General features: G+C 43.4%; 1 protein-coding gene across 1 annotated transcript in view; it reads left to right on the top strand.

Moving 5' to 3' along the window:
- The window catches only part of ADCY2 (adenylate cyclase 2), a 455,956-nt gene that overhangs the window by 319,707 nt on the left and 119,426 nt on the right, over positions 1–16,823 (top strand). The window contains exons 8-12 of the mRNA XM_027980173.2: positions 2,376–2,534; positions 3,300–3,432; positions 5,107–5,283; positions 9,402–9,445; positions 15,410–15,490. Coding sequence (XP_027835974.1) covers positions 2,376–2,534; positions 3,300–3,432; positions 5,107–5,283; positions 9,402–9,445; positions 15,410–15,490 — 594 coding nt within the window. The remainder of the gene's footprint in view (positions 1–2,375; positions 2,535–3,299; positions 3,433–5,106; positions 5,284–9,401; positions 9,446–15,409; positions 15,491–16,823) is intronic.

Here is a 16,823-nt window from a genome sequence, read left to right as displayed (position 1 = left end):
ATTTCCATTCCCATTCCTTAAGCCATACGATGAGAATGAATACAGGAGTTTCAGTTTTTGAAGCTGGTGAGGAGAAAGCATACACTTAGCACCTGGAATTTTGCCAGATGACCTCCAGTTTTCCTGGGAACCAGCAACATGGATCCAGGGATGTCTGTCCGTGGTTTTCCCTCCATGCAGGGACCTCCAGATTTATTCAGAGCCTCGTTCCCTGTTAACTAGGTCAACACTGCAGAAATTCTTTGACTGCAGCTTTGGAATATTCCCGGCATTTAAGGAGACGTTTTCCCCCTCTTTAATGAAAATGTAAACTGTTCTTAATCAAGGCAGTGCTCTCAGAACCCTGATTTTGTAAGTGATTAAAGCTCCTCTTAAATTAGAAAGATTGTCTACTATTAGCGCAAACTCTAAGCCATCATTTCAACACTTGTCTATAGATCACACAGATTTCATCTGCATCTACATGCATGAAAATGTTTCTGGTCAGTCAGTTCATCTGAACCCTTGATCAACTCATTTTTCTAAAACAGACATGAAGCCCATGAAGATGGTTAATTCAAAGACTCGAGTTACTAACTAGTCACTGCTATCAGACTGGCTTTATGACTAATCCTGGATGCTGTCAGGAAGCGGGGCTCAGGGGAAGGGGGAGCAGAGATGAACCAGCCTGAGCAAGCCCAGAGTGGGGGACCAGACACCTACCGGCAGCTGTTCGCACTCAGAGCTGATGCTCTGACAAGGCAAGCCTCCTGTGTCATGGAGATGCTCCTTCTGGGAGCAGGATTGAAGGGTGTGGACGACTTGCAAGGATTGAAGGATGTGGACGACTTGCAAGGTACTTGGTATAGGTTGTCATTTTATGACAAAATATAAACAGAAAAGGACGATAGAAAGGGAAGGGAAAGAAACAGCCTCTGTATTATTTTTTCAGGAAGTCATTTACTTTTATATCATGGACCCATTTATTTTTATCATAGTATGCTCGGACGGTTCTGCTTCGTCATTGAAGCTTGACGTTCATTGTTCATTGTTGTTCATTGTTCAGTTGCTCAGTCGTGTCCGACTCTGCGACCCCATGGACTGCAGCACACCAGCCTTCCCTGCCCTTCACCATCTCTCAGAGCTTGCTCAAAGTCATGTCCGTTGGGTCGGTGACGCCATCCCACGTGCATACCTGTGTCATTTTGAGATGGTTCGGGTTCCAGTGCATCCCACACCTGGGAACCCTTCCTCCTAACTGTGCTGCAGTCAATGTCATCACTTCCCTCCACGTTTCTTCCTGCCGTGATTCGCTCCGTGGAACTAGGGACACCTTCCTGCTAGGGACACCTTGTTCTTTTGCAACTATATTTTAATTGATAAACATATTTAACTGGCAGAAACAAATAGGCATCACCAATCATTGCCATTTTCCCTTAAAGGAAGTTGTCTTTTTTCTTTTTTTTTAAAATTGGAATATAATTGCCTTACAATGTTGTATGCGTTTCCGCTCTTCAGTGAAGTGAATCAGCTGTATGTATATGTATATATATCCCCTCCCTCTTGGACCGCCCCCCGCCCTCCCCACCCCACCCCTCTGGGTCATCGCAGAGCGCTGACCTGAGGCCCCTGTTACAGCATCTCCCCACTAGCCATCTGTGTTACACATGGTCGTGTATATATGTCTGTCCTAATCAAAGGAAGTTATTCATTTGTCTCTTTCAATGAGTTGGTGACAGGATCCTAAAGTAATTTTTAAGTGGTTTTTAAAAATTCATTTCTTTTTAATGATACCTTATGCACTATTAAAGCTTCTTAAAGAGTACTCGCTTCCCTTTTTTGTTAAAGAAACGTGCACAGTGGAAAAGCATTCAACTTGTGGTTATTTTTTTTTAATTCCTATTCAAGCTGAAGTCATTTAAGCTCACAAATAAGCCCTATTGTCTCATCAGCAGAAAATATTCCTTGGGGACATACGCTGTGCTAAGCATTAGAGTTGCGAATGGCATCTAAGATTGTTTCTGACAGTACAAGGCAATGTTTCATGAGTCTAGTATGAAAACTTCAAGGAGGGGGTTAGCACATGATGGGTGCTTGATATGTATCGGTTGGAAAATAAGAAGCTACAACCAAAATGTTGCATCATGGCCCTAGCCAGCCTGAGGCTTTACTGGCTGGAGCATTGGCTTGGTACTGATGGGTTAGCCTGGTAATAATTGGAGAGAAGAACCCTTTCTCTGGCCTCAGAGCAGCAGTCTTCCACCACAGGAGGAACTCATGAACATATTTCCAACAGTCTGAGACATTCTGAATAATAAAATGCCCAGAAAATCGGCCAGGCACGACAGGAGGAAGAGACTGGCCCTGGAGGGTGATGTGACTTTCCTTCTCTCTAGGAAAGTGAGGGACGCCACCGGAGTGGACATCAACATGCGCGTGGGAGTGCATTCTGGGAACGTCCTGTGCGGCGTGATCGGGCTACAGAAGTGGCAGTACGACGTGTGGTCACATGACGTCACCCTGGCCAACCACATGGAAGCTGGAGGGGTCCCTGGGTAAGGCAGGACGTGGGCTTCCTCTCGTCCAGCAGGCTCCGGGCTTAGGAATTGAGGTCCACAGGCTAAGAGCTGACTGCTCAGTGCTCAGTGACTCCTGCTGCCGTGGTTGGTACTGTGTTACTCAGTGACCTCTTCCATTAACCAGATGGACGTGAGCTCTCAAGCCCCAGTTCCACCACCCCTGGGACCTGTGGTTAGAGACTGGATGTCAGATCCCGAATTACAGGCTGACTTAATTGCATATTTATGAATAGAGACCTAAGTTAAAGATGGCTTATAATGCACTAGGGATATGTGGCCTTTCTGTATTATTGGTCACCTCTGAAACCAGTCCTATTAAAATAAGCAGATGGTACCATCTGGACAGATGACAAGAGAATCTTTGCAGGTGCTGTAATTTGGAGACATATGAGAACAGGCATTGAGAAGGAAAGCCCATACTTTTATATATATCAGCACGTGTTCTCAAACGACTTTGCCATGCAATTCAGCAAACTATGCTCATACCTCCAGATTCAGTATGATCACGTTTTATGTGCTATAATTCACCACCTAGGTTTCACTGAGTGCAGAGAGGCTCCAAATATTAGCAGCTCTTGATATTGGGGAGCAGTTTCCCAAAGCTGTCGGTAACAGACTATGAACCTATAGCCTTTCCTTCACCTGTGGCAGAAGGAATTCTTTCTGAAGTCCCAAATAAATAGAAAATCTTGGATGCTCCTTCTTCTGTATCTTGATTGTGGTTTTCAAATGGAATTTCAGACGTGTTCACATCTCTTCTGTTACCCTGCAACACTTGAATGGAGCTTACAAAGTGGAAGAAGGCGATGGTGACATCAGAGACCCGTATTTAAAGCAACACTTGGTGAAAACTTACTTTGTAATCAACCCCAAGGTCAGTATCATAGAGTCTATAATTGGCACATGACTTCTGTGATTAAAAGTGAAGGGGGTAAATGACTGATATGGAAAGTTTTTTTAGTCAAGAACCAGTGTAATTCTTTGCTAGTGTTTGCCTCTAAAACTATTTTAAATGCCTGTGTTTTGTAAAAATGCATTCAAATATTTGTGAAAGAAGCAGTTGAAATGAATTGCTTGTTTATGTAACAAGGGTATTGTCTGCATCATAAGGTTGTAGAGCTTAGTTAGTCAGTGCTTACCAGTGTATACATTAGTCCACGGGTGTGAACCTCTGTGCCATGGACTGGTACCTCCTGTTAGATCAGCAAGAGCATTAGATTAGAAATACATGCACAATAAATGCAATCCATTTGTTCATCCAGAAACCATCCCGCAACCCCCAGTCCATGTAAAAATAGTCTTCCACTAAATAGGTCCCTGGGGAAGGGCATAGCAAGCCACTCCAGTATTCTTGCCTGGAGAATTCCGTGGACATAGGCGTCTGGCAGGCTACAGTCCGTGGGGTCACAGAGAGTCAGACGCAACTAAGCATATAACAGATAGGTCCCTGGTGCCAAAAAGGTTGGGTACCACTGTGTTAGTCCATGATGGGCCCTTCCTGGCAGCTAGAAAATTAAATGAAGACAAAAAGTGTGCTCAGGACTTCAGCTGATAAAAATCTTAATGAGATTAAGTGAATGAAGATATAAGAAAAAAAGAAATTACTGAAAGATTAACATCTAAATGTCACATAAACACTGGGGTGAGCATGTTATGTGCAGACATGTAAACTTTAACATGATAAAAACCATCCATCCCATGCAGACAGCTGCTGTCTCTTATTCTCTTCCCATCACGGGTCAGGCCAGAGCAGGGGGCTCATCAAAAGAGCTCTCATCTTTACCCCTTCCCAAATTCCTGCCAAATGAGTACTGTTGCTATTTACAGATTAAGAAGCTGAGTCTCAGACGGTTTATGTAACTTGCTTCAAATCACTGGCTCGTTAACAACGCAGGTAGCAGCAAGAAACTCCTCTGAATTGTCCAAACAAGTATCTCAAAATCAGTGAAGTCAAGTTTATGAGTGTTTACTCACAAGAGCCTCCCTGAAACCCCCAGGTTCACCTTTGGGGACAAACTTCCAGCTCACTAGACAGTTGATCTGGAGACAGATGTGTGACAAGCAGAAGGAAGTATGGGATGATCGATGCGGGGGTGGCAGGTGCAGGGAAAAGGTTCAAAAAACGTGTCCAGAGAACACTGTGTTCAGGCAAAGAAAACCAAAACATCAATATTCGAGGCCATTTCGCATCCGAAAACAGCCCCAATCCCTACAGCCATCACTTTAGGAAAAAAACACAGCCATTAAAACATGGAAACAGATCAGCATATTCTGTCTAAGAGTCAGCTTTATAAAAACGTCCCTTCCAATGGCTATTGTTTTTTCCCAAGTTTCAGGTACAGGTAGGTTTTGTTGTCTGAAAAAAACTGACTCAGCTCCTCTGGGGTGTGGCCATGCCCGCTGGTGGCCCTGCAGGACCAAGGGCAGGAGCCCACAGAGTGAAGGCAGTGATGGAGGAGGACTCCGCCTGTGCAAGGGAGGCTTCTGGGGGGCTGGAGGGAGGAGGTGCTGTGGCCTCCAGGTGTGATGCTGTGTTTCTCACCCCAAGGGAGAGCGGCGGAGCCCTCAACACCTCTTCAGGCCCCGACACACCCTTGATGGAGCGAAGATGAGGGCTTCTGTCCGCATGACCCGGTACCTGGAGTCCTGGGGGGCGGCCAAGCCCTTTGCACACCTGCATCATAGAGACAGCATGACTACGGAGAACGGCAAGATCAGCACCACGGTACGCCCTCCCCGCGCTGGGCTCCCCCAAACAGAAGGCGTGTCCTGCCAAAACTAGTCGGGTCTGTAACGAAGGAAGCTTGCCATCTCTGACTTTCCAGAGAGGCCCCCCAGAAACAGACCTAAATAAACCTGCCATCAGGTTATCATGAGCGTCAGCTGCTAAGGGTCTCAACCAAGAGTGACTTTGCATGATCGCTGTCTTATTGAAGACTGTTATTGACAACGGGCAGTAGCCACTGCATACCCCTGAACTCTTTTTCAATCCAGGTTTGTAATTTGCTGTGGCTACCACGAAGTGGAAAACCCGAGCATCTTCATAAAAGAACATATGAGGGCCTGACATCCTTGGGGTTTGAGCAGCATCATTAACCCTGTCCTCATCCCCCAGAGGTTCAGGCTGTGTCAGAAGCAAAGTGCATTCTATTGTTGGCGTCCCTCATGGACATCATCCCAACTTCTAACGGGGAATGAAGTCCCGCCGCTCTCGCCCACAGGGACCTTTCAATAAGATAGATGAAATGCAGATGAAGAATAGAAAAACTCAGGAGAGGAAAGGAAATACAGTGGAGCACTTAGAATAATCCCAACGGTATATTTAGATATTAAAACAGTCTCTGAGTACAATTTCATGCAAAATGGTATTCACTCTGTTAGTGATGTGGTTGAGGTTAAAAAAAAAAAATGAGATGTTCTATAATTCTTAGCTGATGAGAAAAAAAACATGAGGCTATCAGGTAAAAATGGACATTTCCAAGCTTCCTGTGTCCGTAGGCCTGGCACAGTAACAGGCACAAACCCAACAGGCAGGCGTCAGCATTCCTGTTTTGTTTTACTTCTATCCCTTCTCTCAACTTCCTTTGTTCTTTTCCAACTGAAAAATAAACGATCTGATAGAAGGTTGTGATCTTTCAGGTGGTCAACAGGGAGACCTCCAGGGCAAGTCCTAGAAGAGTCTATATTCTATTGGGAAGAAAGAGACCCTAAGTAGGATTCCGATAAACAAAGGAGATCACTCCAGGTGCTGCCGAGGGCTGTGATGAAAAGAAAAGGGAGGAATGGCTTGGGGAGTGACTGGCGAGGCTCCTCTGGGTGGGCTGCCTGGGGGGAGTCTCCAAGAAGGGGAGGGGTCAGTGGGGAGGGTAAGGAGCAAAAGGACAAATTCAGTGGCCCTGAAATGGAAATGAATTAATGTCTTTGAGGCAGAGAAGAGACTGTGTGGCTGTCAGATCATCAACAGTAAGCCAGGGGAGGTCATTAGGGTGAGAGGCTCCAAGTAATCATGTATAATTTATTCTGATTGTAGTGGGAAGTTGTTAGAGGGTCATAAGCAGGGAAAGGCATTGTGTAATTAGCACTCTGGATGATGGACCAAGAGGGCAGGGCTACAAGAAGGAATGGTGTCCTCATTTGCTGAGATTTTAGCAGTGGGAACAGTGAGAAACAAATTTAGGGTATAATTTGAAAGTGGAACAAGTAAGACTTAGTGATGGAGTCGATATGTATGGAAAGGAAGTTCAAAGACGAATCCACATGTTTGGATTGTGCACCTAGAAGAATGATGATCCCATTAACTGAACTGACAAATACTCAGAGCAAAGTCAGAGACTTTGGGGTAGAAAAATCAAGACTTTGCTAGTGGACATCTTCGAATCAATATGCCTTTCATACACCAAAGTGCCGCTTGGAAGTTGGCAGTTGGGAGTGTGCTCCTGGATCTCTGGGTAGAGGTCTTGGTAGGAGGTGTGGATGTGAGAGGCATCGGATTTTAGGTGCTATTTGAAGCTGTGGATCTGGATGAGGTCACAGGAAGAGAAGAGATGCAAGGAGCGGGGACCAGAGCCACTGGGGGCCTCCCAGCAACTAGACCTGTTAGAGGAAAAGCATGCTAAGACCTAGGATCTAATTGTCAGGGAAAGTCAATGCTTCTATCCCTCTTATGAAAAGAATCAGATAATTTTACCTCAACACTGTTTATTATTAGTGCTAATGGCTAATAACTTTATCTCTGATTGAGATTTGTCATAAACCAATTGATTGGTTGGTTGGCTGGTTGGTTGACCAGCTGGTTGACTGATTGGTTGGTTGGTTGGCTGGTTGACTGGCTGGTTGACTGATTGGTTGGTTGACTGACTGATTGTTTAACTGGCTAGTTGGTTCATTGGTTGGTTAGCTGACTGGCTGGTTGTTTAGTTGGCTGGTTGGTTGGTTGACTGGCTAGTTGGCTGGTTGGTTGTTTGACTGGCTGGTTGCCTGATTGGTTGGTTGACTGGCTGGTTGGCTGGTTGGTTGGTTGACTAGCTGGTTGACTGGTTGGTTGGTTGACTAGCTGGTTGACTGGTTGATTGGTTGACTGGTTGGTTGACTGGCTGGTTGGCTGGTTGGTTGGTTGACTGGCTGGTTGACTGGTTGGTTGGTTGACTGGTTGGTCGACTGGTTGGTTGGTTGGCTGGCTGGTTGGCTGGCTGGTTGGTTGGTTGGTTGGCTGGTTGACTGGTTGGTTGGTTAACTGAATGGTTGGTTGACTGGTTAGTTGGTTCATTGGTTGGTTGGCTGGCTGGCTGGTTGTTTGATTGGCTGGTTGGTTGGTTGACTGGCTGGTTGCCTGGTTAGTTGGTTTACTAGCTAGTTGGCTGGCTAGTTGGTTGACTGGCTGGTTGGTTTGTTGACTGGCTAGTTGGCTGGTTGGTTGGCTGACTGGTTGGTTGGTTGGCTGGTTGGTTTGTTATTTTTCAGGAAATAAGAATTATATCTAAATACTAAAGCATTATTTTCTGTGCTACTTCATCTGTGTACCTGTAAAAATAAGGCCTTGCTTTCTGGGTGGTGTTATTGATGTTGTTGTGGTTGCTAATTTCTTATCCATCTCCTTTGTCTCAGGACTTAAGAGCAACCCTCTCCCTTACTATCTTAGCAAGGCACCCAAGGGAAGATTTCACCCTGGCTCCAACCTCAACATAATCTGTTGTTATATGTTAGTGAAGATGCCTCCTTTGAGAGAGTTATAACACCCTAAGGCTTTGAGCTTCAGAAAATTGTAGAAAGTGTATAAAAAACAGAGGATCTCTGGAACAGACTCTGTTTTCTTGACCAGCTGGCCTTGCCAATCACAGACAGAGTCTCAGGACTGAGCTCCTTGGCAGTGACACCTGAGGTTCTGGCTAGCACTCGGAGCCCATAGGACTGTGCCCCTTACTTTCAGAAAGGTCCCATTGTCATTATTTGTACATTCCAGGATCGAACAGCTGGCATTTCCAAAAGTCATTTCTTTTATCTAATCCTCTATGCAGAACTTCATTGACTCTTGATTTAACATTGATGGAGCTGGTGAATAATGCATTATTTTATTAATATTCTATATAATAAAATGTGAAGTTCAGTTATCATTTTTAAGCCTTACCTTTCCCTAGGCTAAATACATTTCCTTACCTAACCTTGGAGCTTAAAGCAACAAAGAAAAGTTTCTCTGGAGCTTTTTTGTTCTAACTTTTATTTTAATTTCCACTACAATATACAAGTGAGTCTTGTGGGTTTTTAAGTCTATCATTGAACACTTAGCAATGGATTCAGAGTCTCCCTCTCACTAGCCTTTTGCAGGAACTATTATACCAGCTTTATGTACATTTCTTCTTTTTCATCAGTGATTCTCAGTTTCACATAGTTAATCAATGGTCTCATTTCTTAATAGTTTGGTTCACTGATAGGGATTGTCTGTAGATTTTGTGATTGTGTTTGTGTTTTAAAGCATTTTCTAAATTTTTGTCTCATGTTAAAATTACAGTTCTACATGATTTAGGTTGTCGACAGTAAACTTAATAACAGTCCTCTGCAGGCGTTGTTGTAAATAATATCTGCAGATATCAGGAGGGGAATTTTGAAAATCCAGACAATAATCCTGACACTTCCAATATCCAGAGTTCATAGATTACACCAACATTCTAAATATAAACTGAACTTTTAACCTTATTTCACACTTATAATTAAGCTCTCTTTCTCCATGTGGGTAGTTGCTTATTACCTAAATGATATTTACCATGTAAAAGAAGAAATATGCATCATTATCTTTATAAATTCTTAATGTATGTTTTTAGCAACTAATAATCTCTTTTTCTTTAATAGGATGTACCAATGGGTCAGCATAATTTTCAAAACCGCACCTTAAGGTATGGTATACATTCCATTTTCTAATTTTCTAAAGGCTTAACTGTTCTTTATTTGTTCCTGAAAGTAATTTTCATCAACTGTAATAATTCTGAAGGCTCTTTCTTCTGAAAAAAAAGAGTAGCTGCTTGTGAAAAGCCCTGTCGAGTTGTATTCAGCTTCTAAAAATAGGATTATTGATATCCTTTCTTTTTAGAATTAAAAGAGGGAAAACACTGCCTAGTAAACTCTTCAGAACTTTAAATTGTTTTCTTAAAAAACATTCTTCATATTAATCTGAAGTAAAGAACTGGACTTTCTTAAGATGAGTATCTTAAAGTTATATTTTTGAGGTTGCATCCTAGAGATAAAAGCAAGATAAGTCCAGCCTTTCAATGGTGAAAAGAAGTGCAACCCACCCTGCTCAAACAAAGGAGAAATGCCTCCGCAGTGTCCCAGGGTCCCACTGTCACGCCCGCAAGCTCTCAGACATCACTTCTCTCTCTTGTCTGTGTTCCTCTAGCTTCGGGGCTCAGAGCCTTCCTTTAGTTTGGGAGTTAAGTACTTTTTATTGAAGATGTTAGGATAATTTGGGGGCTTTCCTGGTCACTCAGATGGTAAAGAATCTACCTGCAATGCTGGAGACCCAAGTTCAATCCCTGGGTCGGGAAGATCCCCTGGTGCTGGGGTCCAGCCCCGGTGGATCCAGGGAGTTCGAAGCGGGGACAGAGTCAGCATCCTAGGAAAGAACTTACTTAATTACAGATATAAAGAGAGATTAGAAAAGCATAGTGTAGTAGGAAAATTAGTGCAGAAAAAGAGGCTGAATAACTTGGTTTACGTGGAAAACCAATAAACCTCTAAGACAAGGAGTTTGCACCACCTACGTGGGCCACCAGCGCCCGCTTGAATAGTGGAGGGTGCCCCACCTTGGGCTCCCTCTCGCGTGGGTCTCAGAAGCCAGGGCAAGTAAGTAGACATGGTGAGCCTCCACGCTCCAGATGGGAATTCAGCCAGAAAAGAAGAGAATGAGAAAAGACCACACAGGGGAAACCAGTCTCTCCAGGAACTGGTCCCATTTCTTTATTTTCCAGGTCCACTTTTATACTTTTAGTTGTACATAGAGATAAATGTAAGAAACACAGTCACGCAGGGTCAGCTGCTTTGACCCTTATCAGCATATCTTTGTTCTTACAAGGGTCTTAAATTTGTTCACAGTATCTTCTGGTCTGGAGACCCATTAACATTTTATGGCCCCACCTTACTTTCTATTGATAAAGGTTAGTCGATCAGAAAACTTGTTTCCCCTTAAGATCTACTTAGTCTTAAGATAGTGATAAAGTTACATTCTTACATAGCAAGGACACAAGGATTTATAACAAAGAAAGAGGAGTACAGTGATCTATAACAAAAGAGAAAATTCATCACCTCAAAAAGTCTAGTATTGCTAACATCAAAACTACTATATTTCTTTTTCTACATTCCAATTACATTGATTAACATACTACCAGGTGCTTAAGGATATGGAGGCCTGGTGGCAATCATTAACTCAGCAAAGAAACTCTTCACCAACATGATTTTTATCTTTAGAAAAACCCAATGCTAACTAAGACTTTCAAAATACTCCAAACTTTCTGTGCTGTTTATGGTTGAGAGGTTGTAAACAATCATGTACATAGTAGCAAGAGTGTGGATAATCCTGTCACACAAACTAGTCTGCCAGCAGAGAGGTTTGACCTGAGATACCCTTGTCACGCCCAGGAGATTTATTATCTGGAGTCCTAAGTTAACTCCTTTACAGAGAGAGGTGGTGGGGGATAGCCCCCCATAAAGTCAGAGGTGTAAGCGAGAGCATAAAGCAGTAAAGTAGGCAGACTCTGGTTTTGGGGGTAGATGCTCGGGAACAGGGGGTCTCCTGAGGCTCGATCCCACCTTTGCGTATGCTGAAGCCTCCTTCCTCATGACCTTTGCCGCAGGTGGAGTTCCTCACGCTGGCTCCCGGCACCCTGAAGAAGGAAATGGCAACCCACTCCAGTATTCTTGCCTGGAGAATCCCCTGGACAAAGGACCTTGGTGGGCTACAGTCCATGGGGTCACACAGAGTCAGACATGACTGAGCGACTAATACTAGGAAAATTAATGAACGGCCCCAAACTTAAAACTTTTCTTTCCCCACTTAAGAGATGAGTTTATTCCTATTAAAAAAAAATGCATTGTATCAACGTGGAAAATGAGCATAAATAATTAGATCATTAGCTGCCGGATCTTAGTGCACTCTCTCCCGAATCCCTCTGCGTCACTTTATCTTTGTTGTCATGACTTCTGATTTGTATTTTGTGTAAAACCTGAAATTTTAACATTGACCTATCACACTTAGAGCCCTTTGTTATATGGAAAATGGAGTTCTTGGGCTTTTGAAGTATTATTTTTTTGGTGGCAAATGCCCAATTAAAGAAAGCTTAAGCTATTTTAAAAAGTGTTTTGGACCCTGTAACGTATCTTTAGAAGGCCTGGCTCTTCAAGCCAGTAAGAAATTAGCACATCTGCAAACAGCTGTCTATGGAATTTCACAAACATCCTTCCACTTTGTACAGTAAGTCCCCTGCATACGCATGAGTTCTATTCTGAGAACACGTTCCTAAGTCCAGTTTTGTTCAAAAGTCCAGCAAAGTTAGCCTAGGTACCCAACTAACACAATTGGCTATATACTACTGTGCTAAGTTTATAATACTTCTCACACAAATAATGTGTACCAAAAGAGCACACACAAAGGATAAAGAAAGCACTTTTTATCTTATAATACAGTACCATGGAAAGTGCAGTAGTACAGTACAGCAGCTGGCATTCAGGGGCTGGCACACGATGTGTGCGTCTTTGAAAGTTCACAACTTGAAGGTTCACGTATAAGGGACTTCCTGTATGTGATCTGGCCTCTTATCTGTCTGCTCCTCCCCGCAGTCTCCTTCCAGAGTCGATTTACTGGAATTACAGTGAGAAAGGCTCCTGTAGCAAGTGTGCCGTGGGCAGTGTCTTTGGGATGAGCACTCTCTGAAAGACAGTGATCGTAGTGCTGTCATTTTTATCTGCACCAGGGCTGTGGGAAATCTAATTTCATGCCTACAGCGTTACTCTAGGGTGGATACTACAGCCATTATCAATTTAGGAAGGAAGAAACAGAGGTGCCAGGTCAGGAGAGGACCAGAGCCACGTGGCTTGGGGAGGCACGCCCATGGTTTATGCCCAGGCTCTAGGACACTGAAGCCTGTGTTCCTAGCTGCTCTCCTGTCCTGCCTGCCCTCCTGTGAGCCTCCTCCATACCTCCTCCTCGTTCCTCTGTGGTGGTTGGTCTTTAGTGGCCCCAACCCTCACAGAGAGAGCCTGTCTTTCAAGTCAGCCCGGACTTCCCTAGCACATCCTGGCTTTGTAACACAGCCGAGGTCATAAAACCTCTCTGAGCCCCCAGCCTGGTGGTGAGGGGGCCTCCCGGGGCAGTAAAACATCATCTGAGATACAATAGGATCCACACCTCCTTAGGTAGAGTGGCTCAGCCTGTGCGTGAGGCAGGTTGGGGGAGGAGCTTAAGAGAGAGAAAATGGAAAGGGGGCTTGAGGATAGAGCTGGGGTCTGTGAGCACCCGGGAAACCCACAGGGGAGCCTGAGGCAGGAAGGTAAGAAATGCTGAAACACTGACAGCCTGAGGAGCAAGGCCCTGGTTGGTGAATTAAGAATTCCTCAGAGGGAGACGATCAGCCCCAAGCACCGCCTCTCATTTCTGTAGCAGAGGTCACAAAGCTGCGGAGACCAGGAAACTGTCTATATGTGAAGAACTGCTGTGCAGGAAGTCGGTGAATACAGAGGATGCATTGTAACAGGCGTTTGTTGGCTACTCCATGTGCCATAGGTACTGGGTTGCGCACCCCACAGGCATCATCTGTAGTGTGCTAAGTCACTTCGGTCGTGTCCAACTCTTTTTGGCCTTCTAGACTGAGCCCACCAGGCTCCTCTGTGCATGGAATTCTCCAGGCAAGAATACTGGAGTGGGTTGCCATGCCCTCCTCCAGGGGGTCTTACCGACCCAGCGATCAAACGCGCCTCTCTTACGGCTTCTTTACCACCTGGGGCATCACAGGCCATGGAATTCGCCAGGTCAGAACACTGGTGTGGGTAGCCTTTCCCTTCTCCAGGGGATCTTCCCAACCCAGGGATTGAACCCAGATCTCCTGCATTGCACGCCGATTGTTTACCAGCTGAGCCACCAGGGAAGCCCAAGAATACTGGAGTGAGTCGCCTCTCTCTTCTCCCAACCCAGGGATTTTCCCAACCCAGGGATCAGACCAAGTTCTCCCACATTGCAGGCAGATTCTTCACCAGCTGAGCCACCAGGGAAGCCCAAGAATATTGGAGTGGGTAGCCGCTCCCTTCTCCAGCAGATCTCCCTGATCCAGGAATTGAACCGGGTTCTCCTGCATTGCAAGTGGATTCTTTACCAGCTGAGCTACCAGGGAAGCCTGGCATCATCTAAGCTAATCCTAAAACAGATTCACAAAGACACCGTTAGCCCCCAGACATATGAGTGAAGGGTTCAATTTTCCTGTGAGCTTCAAGGCATCTACACTGTTCCTTCTTAGACTTGGTGACACTTTTTGAAAGAGAGAGCTTTCAACTTTTTCACCAAGTTGAAGTCAAGAATCTCAAGTCTAGGCACAGGGCTGATAAAAAAGAAAATAGAGGGAGCTCCTCAGTCACAAATGAGAATAAGCCATCCTAGGTGACTGCTAAGATGCCTGGCCTTTTTCTAAAAGAAGGATCAAAATTAATTTGCCTCCCAGTTTAGCTTGGAATTTGGCTTGCTAAAACCTCTGAATTCCATTGGCTTGGTGTTGACAGGTGGATCACTTAATATCGTTCTGTTTTTGAACCAAACGTAACCTTGACTTGTTTAAAGAAGGCAGGACTTGAAGGTGGGAATTCACAAACAGTGATGTAATAATTGTACTACCCATCTGTCTCATTAAATGATAATTCCACCAGATTTGATTATAGATAAATATGACATTGCACATTTAATACTATTTTCATCTATATAGAGAGACGGTTCTAGAATTGGAAGAGTATTATTTTATGCCAGAGTAGAATGTCTGTTCAGTGAGGGACTAGCACAGAGGAGCCTTGTGCTCACTCCCATGGGACTAGGTGACTTGTGGACACCTGGATTCAGATGCAGCCTGGCTCAAGCCAGTTTTTGAAGGGCCAGATATGTTATACTCTGCAGTAGATGTTTAACTTTTTAAAACAGATATTATTTTCATTTTTTCTTTTACACCATTCTTATGCTGATTGTCAGAATAACCTTGGAGAATGCATTCTTGTCTTGGCACAATAAAACGCAAAGCATTCTATGTTATGGCCTAAGATTATTCACTTTGAAATTAGGTGAGCAGTCTGCAAGTATAAGAGGGGTTTTCTGTGAACAGCACTCTCAAAAACTGAGGAACATTTAGTTACAGACAAATAAGCTTTGAGACGTCTCAGAGAGGACTGCAGTTCTGCAAATTCTTGCAAACTGACCAAGGAAAACATGAAACAGGAATGATTATTTCGTCAACCCGTCCACATTTTTGCAAGTGAATTTCCAAAGCCAATATGTTCTATCAAAAAATAAACTTTATAAAGGCAACAATTCAAGGGCTAGTGTATCTCTTAGGATAGAAACGTCTTTTGTCTCAAATACCAAGTACATCTATTTCAGTGTTGCTTTTTAATTTCACTCAGTGGTAAAGGAATATTTTACGGTACTAAAAACTCTAACCAATTCATTCAATACACAAAGTGACTATATCTTAATAGACAAAGGGCTGCATATAGACTATAATTTCCTTTTTTAAAAAAATTCAGTGAACAGAATCACACAGAGATTTTGCTATCGTAAGACCACAAGTTTACTGTTTAGTAATACTCTTACCCAAAACATTTCTTCCATCATACAGAACCAAGTCACAAAAGAAAAGATTTGAAGAGGAATTAAATGAAAGGATGATTCAAGCAATTGATGGAATCAATGCACAAAAGTGAGTACTTTTTCATCTTCAATTATCATTCATCTCTTATTTCAACCCTATTATTTGAAAATAATGGTATATTTTCCAAAAGAATTTCACCCCAAACTCTGTCATACTTATCACGACAAAGCCAAGGTTTCTAAGACAGTTCATTCTTTTCACCTCAATCATTCCTAATAATAGCTTTTGCTCATTGTATTTCATCTCAAAAAATGTTTGATTCCTGCCTAATAAATCCTCCCCAAGTAAATTGCTGATGAACAACATGATAGGTTATTAGAGAGAGAAAAATCATAGCTTAATGTGTTCAGTAAGGATATTTTTTAAAGATCAATAGAGATACCACATGGTAGAATCATTAAGTTGTTATTGTGTGACACTATGCGTTCAAAATGCCTTCACCTCCCCTGCCCCCCAAATCCGAGTGTGTGGAGGCACCTGTGTTCTAAATCGTGAAAGAGTGCCTTGTGTGTTAGAATCTGAATTCATAGAGGGAGTGGGAGGAAGACTGAGTCTTTAGAGGGCAAAATATCATTCAGTCTAGAAAGCCAAGAATTGCTGTTGTAGTTGTAAATGGTCCAAGAATGCAGGAGAAAGGATTTAAAGAAGGTGGTGACTTCCATTGCCTGGACAGAGGGATTACATTCACTGGCCTTTGAACTCTCCATGGCTAAAGTCATGGAGGGCAGTTCTGCAGCTCAGTAAGCAGCCTGCTACTCATCAGATGCTCCGTAAAGGTTTGTTGGATTAAATTCTGGTGAAAACCTGAGTAGATCCAAATGAAGAGCTTTTATGCAGATGTTTTCATCCTTACAGAAACCAATTAAATTTTTATCATGAAAGTTGACTCCTGCGAAGTGTAAATGATTTTTCACCTAGAATTCTACCCCCAAAATTAAGGTAGACAGCTTTGAAAAAGGCATGCCTCTTCTAGACTGTGACTTTTAAGTGTTCATGGCAGATTATTTACAGGACTTATGAAACAATCCCATGAGTGCACGTATGTGCACATGTGATATGTGTATGTGTGGCGTTGTGTACAGACACCATAAAGTACTGGAAGTCTCCTACATTCGAATGGGTTCTGTTCTGAGAGCACCTTCGTAAGTCCACTTTTGTTTAAGTCTGTCTAAGTTAGCCTACGTGTTCAACTAATGCAGTCGGCTATATAGTTCTGTACTGTGATAGGTTTATAATACTTTTCAGACAAATAATACATTAAAAATGAACACAAAAAAATAAAACATTGACTCTTGCAGTACAGTACCTTGGAAAGTACAGTAGTACAGTATAACAGCTGGCACACAGGGGCTGGCATCAAGTGACCAGGCAAGATTTATTG

The sequence above is a fragment of the Ovis aries genome, chromosome 16 (genome assembly GCF_016772045.2).
Source record: "Ovis aries strain OAR_USU_Benz2616 breed Rambouillet chromosome 16, ARS-UI_Ramb_v3.0, whole genome shotgun sequence".
NCBI lineage: Eukaryota > Metazoa > Chordata > Mammalia > Artiodactyla > Bovidae > Ovis > Ovis aries.
Note: the sequence above shows the minus strand (reverse complement) of the source record. Positions and strands in the feature narration are given on the sequence as shown.